At 41.6% G+C, this 14,054-nt stretch overlaps 1 protein-coding gene across 3 annotated transcripts in view; it reads left to right on the top strand.

The window, feature by feature from the left end:
* DYNC2H1 (dynein cytoplasmic 2 heavy chain 1) overlaps positions 1-14,054 on the top strand; it is a 151,362-nt gene that overhangs the window by 129,820 nt on the left and 7,488 nt on the right. For all 3 annotated transcript variants that reach the window (XM_060273859.1, XM_060273857.1, XM_060273858.1), the window contains 4 exons: positions 608-817; positions 988-1,077; positions 8,689-8,798; positions 11,176-11,257. In XM_060273859.1, coding sequence (XP_060129842.1) covers positions 608-817; positions 988-1,077; positions 8,689-8,798; positions 11,176-11,257 — 492 coding nt within the window. The remainder of the gene's footprint in view (positions 1-607; positions 818-987; positions 1,078-8,688; positions 8,799-11,175; positions 11,258-14,054) is intronic.

Below are 14,054 nucleotides of genomic sequence, written 5' to 3'. Positions count from 1 at the left end.
TGCACAGGAGCATTATTCAGTGACTATTTGCTGCTCGTGCATTCTGCACTAGATGCAGCTTTTGGACGAGATGCAAGGCATGACACATAAAACATGTTACGGTAATCAAGGCTTGAGGGTACCAACGCATGCACTTCTGTGGTCAGGCTGTCACGTTACAAGAATGGTTATAGATGGTGTACAAGCCAGAGCTGGTAAAAGGCACTCTTGGCCACGTGGGTCACATTGGACGCCACTCACAGAGATGTGCCAAGGAGTACCTTCACAATGTGTACCTGCTCCTTTAGAGAGAGTGCCACCCCATCCAGAACCGGCAGTCCTGTGTTCTCCTGGACACAAGAACAACCCACTCACACATTCTCCATCTTTCCAGGATTCAAGCTCAGTTTGTTGACCCCCATCCAGTCCAGCAATGCATCCAGGCACCAGACCAAGGCTCGTACAGGTTCTCCTGACTCCAATGTAATGGAGAAATAGAATTTGGTATCACTGATGTTCCAAACCCCCTAGTGACGAGTCCCAACAGCTTCATATATATGTTGAGTAGCATTAGGGACAAAATAATACCCTGTGGCACCCCACTGAATAACATTTTTTCCCCTTTTAGAATTCAAATCTGATTCATCAGAAGGTGTCCCCTCCTTCTGAGCGTCAAGGATCTCCAATCCTTTCATTCATTATTCTTGAACAGTTCAATGCCATTCGCTTGGTTCAGAGTATTCATCTGTCTCTCGCTGCTCTCAGTAAAGTCATCAGAGGAACCTCATTGTTGAGCTCAGAAGTACAACAACTAGCAAGTGCTTTGCTAAACCAGAAGGTAAGGTCTTCTTTTAAATTCTCGTACATAATACATCTTTAGTCTGTAAATATGGCAAGCTTGAACCAAAGCCAACTAATTTAGATAAGTGCAAGTTTTAATCTTCAGTTAGGTTCTTGTGTGACTCACAAAGCTCAGCAACGCCTGCAATTATTATCTTCTTCTTTCAGTGCCCCTTAACATGGCAGAGCAAATGGGAAGGCCCAGAAGATCCTTTGCAATATCTCAGAGCTGTTGTAGCACGAGCACATGCTCTCCAGGTACAATTTAATATTTCTCTAAGATTCAGAATTTTAATAATAAAAAGTAAAGTTCACGTGTGTTCTATTTATATTTCATATTCATACCTACCTTTCTTTTATTAAAGACAATCTCTAGGTAGCTTGTATTGGAGTGTTCCACAAATACAGTTTTGTCTACATAACACTTTCACATATAGCAAGGTGGGGGAGCGGAAGATGTGGAACCTATTTCATAGAACTGACTAGAATCATAGACTTGTAGAGTTTATACCTTGTAGCATAAATTCCCACTTCACTTGCTTTTTTTAAAAAAAACAACACACACATGTCATTAAATTTATATAACACTTGATTGTAAAAAACCTCAAAGTGGTTTACAAAAAGAATAGAACAATAAAATTATCAATACAAACCATTAACAACAGTTGGGTGTTTAAAACATCCAAATAATAATGAAAATCAGTGATACGCTAAAAACAACAACTCCAGATTAAAATATATGTTCTACACATCTGTAGAACATAAAAAATCGAGCATGTGCCAAAAAAACAGGTGCCTGCCTGCTGTCAAGAGGCAGGAAGTTCCAAATTGTAGGTGCTGCCACACCAAAATATTACAAGTACTATTGGGCATCTGTAACAGTGTCAGTTCCACAAATCATCGAGTTGAGGTAGACAGGTTGCAAGTCGTTCAGGGCTTTATATACTAATAATACCTGGTAGCAAATTGGCAACCAGTGCAGGTCTCTGAACACAGGCATTGAGAGGGTGTCACTCCTCCCAGCAACTGTGCTGCAGTATTCTACACTAATTGCAGCTTCCAGATCAAGCATAAGTGAAGCCTTGCATAGAACACATTGCAGTACAGTAGTACCTCTGGTTACATAACCTTCTGGTTATGTAAACTTCAGGATGCAAAAGCAGCAAATCCGGAAGTATTTGACCGGGTTTCTCTGCACGTGCATGCACAGAAGCGGTCTACCGGCACGTGCGCAGAAGCGGTCCTCAGATTGCGGAAACCTTGGGATTCAACCGGACCTCCAGAACGGATCTCGTCTGCAACTGGAGGTACCACTGTAATCTGGTCTTGAAGTAGTATGAACCCCTGTGACTAAAGGTTTCCAAGCTTTTACATGGATATATTGTCCTTGCACCCATAGTTTCAGGAATGGTGTTGGGGTTGTGTTGGGTGTTTGTGCCTGGAGTCCTGTAATGGTTCTGTGATTTAAGTTTACACTACACAAAGCCAGAATGATATAGTCCCCTGCCCTGTCCTATGAACTATGCTCTCCCTCTCAGGAGTTGATGGTTTGCTGGTGGTGTGCTGTCACCAAGTGATCGCCAAAGAGGAAGAAGAAGAAAGAAGCTGTCACTAGGCTTGGAAGTTACTCTGATTTCTATATTTCACCATGGAAGCACAAGCAGAACACAAAGAGATGGCTTTTGCTCTCCACTAAGTTAATATGGCTTTTGTCGTTGTTTAGTCATTCAGTCATGTCCGACTCTTCATGACCCCATGGACCATAGCATGCCAGGCACTCCTGTCTTCCACTGCCTCCCGCAGTTTGGTCAGACTTCAAGAACACTGTCCAACCATCTCATCCTCTGTCGTCCCCTTCTCCTTGTGCCCTCAATCTTTCCCAATATCAGGGTCTTTTCTAGGGAGTCTTCTCTTCTCATGAGGTGGCCAAAGTATTGGCACCTCAGCTTCAGGATCTGTCCTTCTAGTGGGCACTCAGGGCTGATTTACTTCAGGATGGATAGGTTTGATTTTCCATGGGACTCTCGAGAGTCTCCTCCAGCACCATAATTCAAAAGCATCAGTTCGGGGATCAGCCTTCTTTATGGTCCAGCTCTCACTTCCATGAGAGCTGCCAAATCAGCTCTCATAATATGGCTTACTCTACTTCAAAAGCTGGCATAAAGTTATAAGGATAGGAATAATATGATTTGACAGGTGTCCATTTTTCAGTGGGCACTAGGACACCAGCGTGTGGGGTTGTGTTCTTCTGGTTGCTTGAGGCAGGAAAAAGTCATTTAAAGGTAATTTAATTTGAAAAAGTAACTCATGTCTAGGGTATTCTAAATACTTAATGGATAGTTTCCCAAGAAAACTAACAAATATGAAGAAACATTTTAGCTTTTGTTTAGAAAAATGAAAGTGCACGTTGGAGTAAATGTGCAAAACTCTGGTCATGGTTTTTGAAAGTCAGATAACATTTTTCATTCTTACTGAAGAAGATGGTTATATTAAATCTGACTCATCTAGAAGCTGTGGTGAATTTGTATGCAAGCATTCCCTTTGGTACTACAAAATACCTCGACGGCGGCTCTCGGAACTTCTATGAAGATCCAACCTTAGCACATCCCATGACAGATATTGTAGTCAAAAGGTTATTATTGCCAGCTCCAAAATTCATTTCCTTAATAGGCTCCCTTGAATTGTCTGTAGGTGATGCATATTGCATTAGGAAGTTCTATAATAAAGAGTGTTTTAATTTCATTCTTTCATATAAAATGACTTTACCCTTGGGAACACATAATGAGATGAAGAATGCACTCGCAAATTAACATCTCAGCCTGTCATATTGCTAAGGATTATTAGATACATTAGGCCACTCCACAGGCATGAAACCTTGTTAAACCTTGAGGAAGCTTTGTGACAATAATGTTTTGTGTGTGCTAGTTCCTGGTAGTTATTTTAGCCAAATTTGCATCGCCAAGGGAATTATTTACACTGTTCTGTCTCTGGCATTCAGAGTGCAGTCTCTGCTACTGGGAATAGCACCTCTTCCTTGTTGAAGACTGATTTAATATTCTGATTCCACAGGGCAGCTGGGAGAGGGGAGCAGAGGAGAGGCTTCCTGGGTACCCAGATTATCCCCGCCTCTTGGGCACAAAGCTTCTGTGATCCCTCCTACATCCTGACTATAGTTTTCTTAAGTCTTGAATTGTACATCCTTCCCTCTTCCTAGTTAGAGACACTTATTCGGGTGGGGACGGGGATAGGAAACTAGCTTACTTAATATCAAGACTCTAATACGGCAGCTGCTGTAGCCCTAATGCCAACCCTGCCCCTTCTCTGCTCTACAGTCAAGACAATGATGTAATAGAAGGACCCACAAAAAGCTGGCTCAGAATTTTTGGGTAGTTCCCCAGAATTCCAAAACTGGAATGGAAAGAATCATTTTCTCCTTAAGGGGAGAAGATGTATCGCATGCAGTGGCCCCTCCCCTAGTCCAGGAAGGCAAGCACCACTCTCTAGCTGGAAAAGGAGGACCTTACAATGTACCTTACAAATTTCTGCATTTTAGAACTAAATCTTCGTTTCCACCAGCAATTCTATGGAAACAATCTCTCTTACAATGCTACAAAAGTTTTGCCTTCTCACCTTGCCTCCAGCACCCTAGCGCAGTACAGCTATGCCATGATGAGGATGGAGAAGATTCCTGTCACAAAACCATGTGTGTTCTGTATGTGCTTAAGCCTAGCAAGAGAGGACAGGCTAGTTTATTATGTCCAGAACCAGGACTAGGATACGTATTCCCAATTCCAAAAGCTGCTGCCTCACTTGAGGTCAGTTCTAATCCCTCATTTTCCTTCAGTTCTAGTAACACTGGAGTTCTTTCTTGTAACAGTATCCCACAGCACTATGCATGTGAATACTTAAATCGCATGGTGGACCAATGTGATGTGTCGTTCCCATCTGATTGGTTGCCCTCTTGGCCAGGCACTATCTGTGTAGATTTTCTGACATTTACAAACGCACTGTGGAATAATTCAACCAGAAATTTCAACACCTTTGCTCTAGCTTTTTTATATAATCTCTTGTTCATTTCAATGCAATCCAAAATAGGAAGAGTTCACAATGAATTCTGCATTGAATGTAACTGTCTAATAATTTTAATTTTAAAATTTTAATATTAAAAAGAAAGATTCCAGCATTAAACTAAAATATAGTGATGTTAAAAAGTTTGTGTATTTAAATATCAACCTCCCAGCCAAGCTCACAGATTTTATTAAACACCAAATTAGGAGTGATTACTTCAGACTACATGTGATTGTCAAACATTGCAGTCTCTTATAATTATAATTTTATTGAATATAACTGCTTGCCCATAACTTTCTTGAGGAACTGAATTAAATGTTTTTGAAGGCACTACTAAAATGAATTTATTAAAAACAAATTACAAAATGATTCCCATGACCACTTAGATACTGAACAATTTACAAAATGCTGTTTTTCTAATGGGGAATTGCAATTATGGCCATGCTATAAAAGGATCTGTTGTTAAATCATTGAAAGGAGCATGCAGAGATGCCCAGTGTACAACTAATGAATATAGAAAAGGGGTACAAAATCATATCACTCTTAATTGTCAGGGATGAACATTCATAATCTGTGTTGTGACACATTTAAAGGTCACCTGATTAAATGGCTGTGTCTGACAGAAAGACCACAGCAACATATTTTGACCAGGACAAAAAAGCAGATTACAATTAATTTAGTGATATTATTGCTTCAGTGGCTTTTTCAACTATGACTCAGTGCTATAAAACTAGCAATATTTTTTGAAAAATAGATTATATATATATATATATATATGAAGCTAGCTAGCTCTCCACGTCACATGAATCAGGCAGCTCCTACAAAAGATGGAGGTGACCAGAGCCAACTAGTGAGCCATTGAGAAGGATATCCTGAAGGCACTAGCCTAAAAGGTTCCAGACACTTCCATGCAAGGTGCTACCTGCACCAGGGAATTCCGTGCTTCTTTGCTGAGCAGAACATGCATTGCTCAGCGTAGAAACCGCAGAGATGGTTAAGTAGTTATAGTTTGGGGACTTGAGGGCTGTTTTTATGAAAGAGTGCAAAGCGTAAAGGAAGAAGAAATCCATATGAGGGTATAAAGAAGAGCCCCAGTCTTGGTCCTCTTCCTTTAAGCACATGTGATATATGACTATAGCAAGGAGGGCTCCGTTCATTGAAACAGTGGGATGCATGAACTTCTCATGAATGTGAAGTTCATCCATATTGTCCTGGAAGAAAAAGGAACAAAAAATATGAGGTCAGAGGACACTCACATGTTCTCTATCAGTTTTTTTACTGAACGTCTGAACCCATCCAATGTATTTTGGATAAGGATAGATTTCAGAAAATGAATTACAGTCGTACCTCGGTTTATGAACACAATTGGTTCCGGAAGTCTGTTCATAAACTGAAGCATTCATAAACTGAAGCGAACTTTCCAATTGAAAGTAATGGAAAGTGGATTAATCCGTTCCAGACGGGTCCGCGGAGTGCTCAACCTGAAGCGTACTTAACCCAAAGCATGGGTGTAATTGGTTCCGGAAGTCTGTTCATAAACTGAAGCGTTCATAAACTGAAGCGAACTTTCCCATCGAAAGTAATGGAAAGTGAATTAATCCGTTCCAGATGGGTCCGCGGTGTTCGTAAACCGAAAATCCGTAAACCGAGGTGTTCGTAAATTGAGGTTCCACTGTAGTTGTATTTTGGTTGGTTGTGAGATTTCATTTTATGACTGAGAATTTCATGGTCCCTTTATTCTGATGCACGGCATATGTGGATTTCACTTTTATGATAAATATTGCACTTCAAAATCCAAAAATTATAACTAATGGGCCTCTTATTGTCCAATGCATTGTGTTGAGCTGAAGGAAAATGTCTGTTACAGGATATGTGAGTGTGATAATGATACGTATTTATGAAAGCTGTGTGGCACTTCAGCTATTTTATTTCATAATATATTGTGACCATTGTTGCCATAATTCACCAACTTTCATTTCACATGCAAAATTTATGTGGGGTACTATGTTTCTATAATGTTTAGTGGTGCATATGCATTATGATTCCCGGTAGCTGTTTATAAAATTCAGTGTAATCTGTGAACTAATTTATGGGTGGTAACTATAAGGCTTACTCAGAATCATAGTAAATATTGTTATATGCAGTAGAGTATTCATTTGAGAAGAGATTAATGTTCTTTGTGACATATTGTTTACTAAGAAGGGAGACATACAGAGAAAACAGACAAGCCCAGGAAGCGAATTTGAATTTGTGGGCCAGTTCACAGCTTGTATCTCATAAGTCCCATTCATCAAACAAGACTGTTCTTCTTTTCATAAAACTATTTTTTGTGTCAATGTGGAAACAATCATTTCCAGATAATACTAGAAGATTTCTATACTTCCTTTTACCTTATAGATATGACATAGTGAGCCCACTCTATCATTCCATAAATCCTACAGTCTGCCTTCTCTGAAGAAGATCAGGAACAAATAAGCCATTTTTAGAGCTAAAAAGCTTAACTTCATTTAAAAAATAATCCAGGATGGATATCCCAAAGTAAATCCTTTGACATTGTCAAGAAGGATGCAGACTCAATGTTCCTGTGTTTCTCTCCCCAAGAAGGCAAATGACATCAAACATCATGTAGTTCAGGATTCTCCCACTCATAAATCTGCCCCTAGGACATTAGTAACACCCCTTTAGTAGAAATGAGACTTCACTATTTCTTTTTGTTTAGACAATTGTCACATATCAGGACCTTCTAGTTTCCAAGACCACTCTTACATCGTAAGCTTCTTTCTCAAGCACCAAATTTTCACTTGAGGGTTCACTTACATACCAGGATAGTCAGATTCTTTCTGAGAACAGAAAATGGAAGAGTCTTTTCCTAGCAGATGCAATCCACAGTTCTCACAATCACTTTAATTTTGTGTGATTTATATATTCATTTTAAGCTGCCTTGAATTTGATTTTATCATAGAAAGATTAAGTATAAATGTCAAAATAAATAAATTGAACGATCCAATTTAGGGGATTAATAGCATTTGTATGGAGACTATGTTTGCTTGAATGGAAAACACAATTCAAGTTAAGTCTCTTTTCTTTTGCAGTCTGCTGTAGAAGGGGTGACTTCCCATGGCATTCACTTACCTCCTGACATTTTCCTGAATGGGGTTGTTTGTTTGTTTTTAGGATAACAAGGCACCCCCATTCTCATTGTACATGAATTTCTCACTCCCTGAGCTGGGAGCTGCCATATGAGTAAAAAAAACCTAGTCATGTTGTGCATCAACTTCACCTTTCCTGGACCTCAATCACACTAAAATCAAGTTCAAAGTGCATTTATCATTTGCACCCAAAACTACAGTCCTGGCCTTGGTTATATGCATTGATGTCAGTGGGACATATAAGCATAGAGTGGTGCCTCGACTTACGAATTTAATCCGTTCCGAAGGCACCTTCGTAGGTCAAAAAATTCGTAAGTCGAAAAGCGCCATTGGAAACGCGATTTCCCATAGGAATGCACTGGAAAGGAAAAATTCATAAGTCAAAGCAACGCCATCTAAAAATTCGTAAGTCAAGAAATCCCTATCTAAAACCGTCGCGGTTTCCGTTCGGATGTCAATAAATTCGTAAGCGTGCGGCCATTTGCCCCATTCGTAAGTCGAAAAATTCGGTTGTCGAGTCGTTTGTAAGTCGAGGTACCACTGTATAATGTATAGAGGATTGGTGTGCAAATGTGTTCAAGATTCAAGACCATTTACAACAGTAAACTAGGTGTTTTCCCCCAATTAATGTGCAATATTGTTACCTTTATAGAATTGGGTGAGTAAAGCAGAAAAGCAGATCTTGCTCTCAGATACCCTCGACCTCTCAGAACTCTTCCACCCTGACACATTTCTAAATGCCTTACGACAAGAGACCGCAAGGTAGGTGAATTGGTTGCCATTTTATGAATCTCTTAACACCTTTGCTTTCCTTTTACTGCCTCCTGTTTGCCTTTCTTTCCAGGAAAATACTAAATGGTAGCAATCCAAAACATTCTCTTCTGCATGGAGCCCAGTTGGCCCCCTCTCTGTCTCTCTCCTGCCCTCTTGTTATGACCTTTTTCTATTTAGAGAGGCTTTTAATTAATTGCCTTAGAAACCTGTGGTTTTTATCTTCTTTTATGGACTCTGTTTTAGATATATCTTAAAGATATTATACATTTTGCGTTAAAATTTAATGTGGGCCACCTTGAGTAGTGTTTCTAAAAATGTAAATAAACAAACAGGATATAAACTTCCTAAATTAAATAATCAGGTGAAAAACCAATATAGCAATCATGTATAACTTGTTAGCCACCAAGCCTAATGACATGTAAGGTAAGTTGAGAAACCTTGATCTCCTGGCATTGTAAAAGCAGGAGCAGGAATTGAGGAGGTATATCAAAGCATCAATTTGACCACAATACATTGCTAGAGGTCTACATTTGGCATCCTTGGCCTGATGATGTGCAGACCTGCAGCATAACTTTCTCTCCAATAAGGACTTCTTTCTGGCAGCAGCGTCTGTGTTATTTTAGGGAGCAACCCAAATTCAAAACCCGCCAGAATGATCAAATTAGGATCCAGCAGATCTGCAGCTCTACTGGCCAGTTCCCAACACAGCCAGAGTATGCTGGCATAACTTCCTTATCCTGGCTCAACCAGCTGAACTGAAATAAGTGGATGTTACTCAAGAAGCCCTGAAAAATGAGTGTTTCAGCGGCGTAGTGGGGACAGTAGCCAGGCTTACTTGAAAGTAAATTCCATTCATTTCAGTGAAATCTATTAATCTGTAAGTGTAAATAAACTTTTAAGAACACTTACTTCTTAAGTATTAACTATATGCTGCACTCATCTTTTAAGAATCTTTTAATAATGCTTAGTTCTTAAGTACTAGCTATATGTGGACACTCATCTGCACGCAGCAAGCGCCCTTTTAAAAAAAAAACTTTGGGAGAGAATGTTTTAAAGAAGGAAAGTACTGGGAGAGCAAGACTTTGCACAGTAGTTGACCATTGTGAAAAACAGGATGCTGGGCCAAATAGTTGTTTAGTTTGATCTGGTAGAGCAGAGGTTTTCAACCTTTCTGAGTCCACAGTTCCCTTGACCAATTACATTTTTTTTCTGCGGCACCCCTGTGGGGCTCAGGAGCCCAGTTATGTCACCTCTTGCCTGCATAGCTGGCAGCCCCTCGCCCTTTTGCGAACACCCTCCCTTGTGGAGTGTTCCCTCAGCCTCCCCTCTCCTTAGGAGTCCTCTGGGCAGCTGCAGCTACCGCCCTGGTCTCTGACCCCAAAGAGAGGTGCCTCTTCACACTGCCCCACAAGGGGCCTGAGAAGCACCCCCTGGCCAACCCCAGAGGCACCATTTGCCTGGGGAGCTTGTAGCCAGGGATGCTGCAACAAACAGCCATGCAAGCTTTTGGGAGGCAGAGGCACGAGAGGGCATAAGAGGAAGGAGGGGAGGAAAGAGGGACAGTTGCCAGTGCTGCCCGCAGCACCCCTGACCATCATTCAAGGCACCCTAGGGTGCCACGGCACACTGGTTGAAAACCACTGCAGTATAGCATCACCAGTACAAGACAAGAGCTGAAACACAAGAAGCAAAGACAGACTGTCCTAAAGGAGCCAAAGCTCATATGATATATGGGGATGCAGCCAACAACAACAACAACAAAAGGTACCGGTAGGATTGTTCAGACAGTGCAGCCCTGAAAGCATCCGCTTACCAATCAAGGCAATGGTTAAAACAGAAACATGTGGATACTTTTGTGCCTGTGATTGGAATTCCCTTGCCTGGCAGCAGTAGCTCCATTAGTGCGTAGGCCAGGTTTCCACATTTTCTGCTAGCGGTTTCTTGGTTAAGTCCCAACATTTCTACTCTTTAGAGCCAGAACATGAAGACAGCTCTAAGGGGAATGTTTTGTGGAGACAGAACATGTTTTGTGCGGAAAATGTTATCTTAAACATAGGTATGTAAATTAGGAATTCATAGTCTAGGAAATAAGAGATTTTGCTTCTTCAGAAATTACTACAGTATGTAGGTTTTTTTAGCTCTTAAATTCTTATTCAGATTGAAACAATATTGTTTGAAAAAATACTACCTTATTTTTCATTGCCAGAAATATTTTGTTTTTACAGAATGCTGTATTTTCTCTTGCTCCTTTTTTAATAAAAAAAAAATCCAACTCCCTTACTCAGCAGATGAATCTGTTATTTTAAATTTCTTATGCTCTTGTGAAATACATCATTTAGGTTTTCATCTTATTTCTCTCTTCTAGGGTGATGGGCTGTTCAGTAGACAGCCTAAAATTTACAGCATCCTGGAAAGGTCAGATACGAGCAGCAAAGCTCCAAGTTCAGGTATTCTGCATGTTCATGTTTTTCTCATTCACTGAAGCTTCCATGAAATTCTATGAAAGCCAATTGAAATGTCCCTTCATTTGTTCTATTGAACATATAGCCCACCCAGTCCCCCAACATGTGATGGGTTACCTAATTACCCTAGACCAGGGGTCAGCAAACTTTTTCAGCAGGGGGCTGGTCCACTGTCCCTCAGACCATGTTGGGGGCCGGACTATATTTTTTTTTGGGGGGGGGGGAATGAACAGATTCCTATGCCCCACAAATAACCCAGAGATGCATTTTAAATAAAAGGACACATTCTACTCATGTAAAAACATGCTGATTCGCGGGCCATCCGCGGGCCGGATTGAGAAGGCGATTGGGCCGCATCTGGCCCCCAGGCATTAGTTTGGGGACCCCTGCCTTAGACACACTCTTATTTTCTATGGGAACCAAAAGCCAATAACAGTTTTTACCACTTCTGGAAGACAAACATGCAGGTATCCAGAATAAATTATTCTAAAAGCTGAGTATGGGGGTCACAAAAATGTTACTAGAATCCACAGCTGTAGCATACAAACCAAATTCCGTTCCTTTAAGATGCTTTCATCTTAGAGTGGTTCTGCAGTACATGGTGCTTTCTATAGGCAGCAGTAGCCAGCTTGATGGTGTTGCACCCCCTGTCTTCCCAACACTGAGCATCGCTGCTGCTTACTAAAAGCGGGAGGGATGGGGCACAGGGAGCTCAATGTGGTGTGGATGCAACAGCAGGAACATCTGATTGGTTCCCATGAGCTTCCCATGCCCCACCCTTCTCGGTTAGCAGCACCAGCACTCAATATTGGGAGGCCAGGGGTGCAGTGCTGCCCTGCCTGTGCCTCCCCACTGATCACTGCTGGCTGTAACATGTGGAGTATTGCAGAAAGGTAAGCTTGTCACTTCAGCAACTGTTAGTCCTGGTGCCAAGAGAAGCCTGGCAGAAGTCATCACCTTGAGGCAGAAATAACACTTCCAAGGACTGACAGAGCCCTCGGGGAGGGGGACAGCACGGCATGCATAACAAGAGGGTGTTTAGATTAGAAATGAACTGATTAAGAAAAAGACCAGTTGACAGGAGCAAAGGCATTTGTTGTGGCTTAATGAAGGCTAGGACTTGCAGATCATAAATCTGGGAGAGGATTGCCAACAATTACAAATGCATTTTTTCAGACATTCAGACTTCTGATACGGTTTTCAAGTGTATCTGTAAAGGTCACCTAACAATTTTGGGATCCTCTCTGAAAGGCAATTTGAAGTGCAGGTGCTCTTTAGTCAGGTACCTGAACCAAGTTTACAGCTTGGTCCAGGGGGATTTCCAACCCTGAAATGGATAATTAATTCACCAGATAACCTCAAGGCATGATTAGGGTAACAGTTCCTTCCCACTAAGGCTATGAGGAATTCTTGATTCAGAGTCAATTTGTACATAATTATATCTTTTTAATGACATTTAGAATTACTTGGACAGAGACTCTACCCTGACACATCTCATGCCCATATGGAAATAGATGCCTTTTGTGATAATTTTAATTCAATGGGAAATGAAAAATAAAGAGATCTTCCCAATGACATTTTAGCAGTAGCATGAATTCAGTTAAAACAGAATATAAAGACTTTAGAGAAAATATATCCTAAGTTATGTCTTCAAGTTTTGCAACTCAGGGATGCAGATGGCGCTGTGGTCTAAACCACAGAGCCCAGGTCATGCCGATCAGAAGGTTGGCGGTTCGAATCCCCGTGACGGGGTAAGCTCCCATTGTTCGGTCCCAGCTCCTGCCCACCTAGCAGTTCGAAAGCACATCAAAGTGCAAGTAGATAAATAGGTACCTCCAGCGGGAAGGTAAACGGTATTTCCATGTGCTGCTCTGGTTCGCCAGAAGTGGCTTAGTCATGCTGGCCACATGACCTGGAAGCTGTCTGCGGGCAAACGCCAACTCCCTCGGCCTATAGAGAGAGATGAGCACCGCAACCCCAGAGTCGTCCGCAACTGGACCCAACGGTCAGGGGTACCTTAACCTTTATTCTAAGTTATGTCTTCAAGTTTTGCAAACATCTATCAGATGTGCTGGACCCAGGTGGCGCTGTGGTTAAATCACTGAGCCTAGGGCTTGCTGATCAGAAGGTCGGCGGTTCGAATCCCTGTGACGGGGTGAGCTCCCGTTGCTTGGTCCCAGCTCCTGCCAACCTAGCAGTTCGAAAGCACGTCAAAATGCAAGTAGATAAATAGGAACCGCTACAGCGGGAAGGTAAACGGCGTTTCCATGTGCTGCTCTGGTTTGCCAGAAGCAGCTTTGTCATGCTGGCCACATGACCGGAAGCTATACGCCGGCTCCCTCAGCCAATAATGCGAGATGAGCGCGCAACCCCAGAGTCGGTCACGACTGGACCTCATGGTCAGGGGTCCCTTTACCTTTACCTTTATCAGATGTGCTGCTTATACACACACATATTAAAACCATACAGACACTTGGCTCTGTATAAACTAAAGAGAAGCAGGGTTGTGCCTTCCTGGTGGCTTTCCAGTTGAGTTGTGGTCGCACTTAATGATCATTCAGTTCCTGCTGCGGAGAACTTGAACCCTGAAAATCAGAGATTCTTCGCAATCTGCCAGCTTACACATTTGTTTGAAATAAAGTGAAGCTTGATGTGTGTGAGCAAATTTATCTAATAATGATAATGAAGGCTGCATTGCTACTTAAGGCACAACAGTATTTTATTTTTCTATTAGTGCTGCATGTCATTCCTTCCTTTGGATCGTAGGAGGAAAGATAAGGGG

This window comes from Zootoca vivipara, chromosome 4 (assembly GCF_963506605.1).
Source record: "Zootoca vivipara chromosome 4, rZooViv1.1, whole genome shotgun sequence".
Lineage (NCBI taxonomy): Eukaryota > Metazoa > Chordata > Lepidosauria > Squamata > Lacertidae > Zootoca > Zootoca vivipara.
The sequence above is the reverse complement of the archived record's forward strand: the minus strand, read 5'-3'. Positions and strand labels throughout refer to the sequence as shown.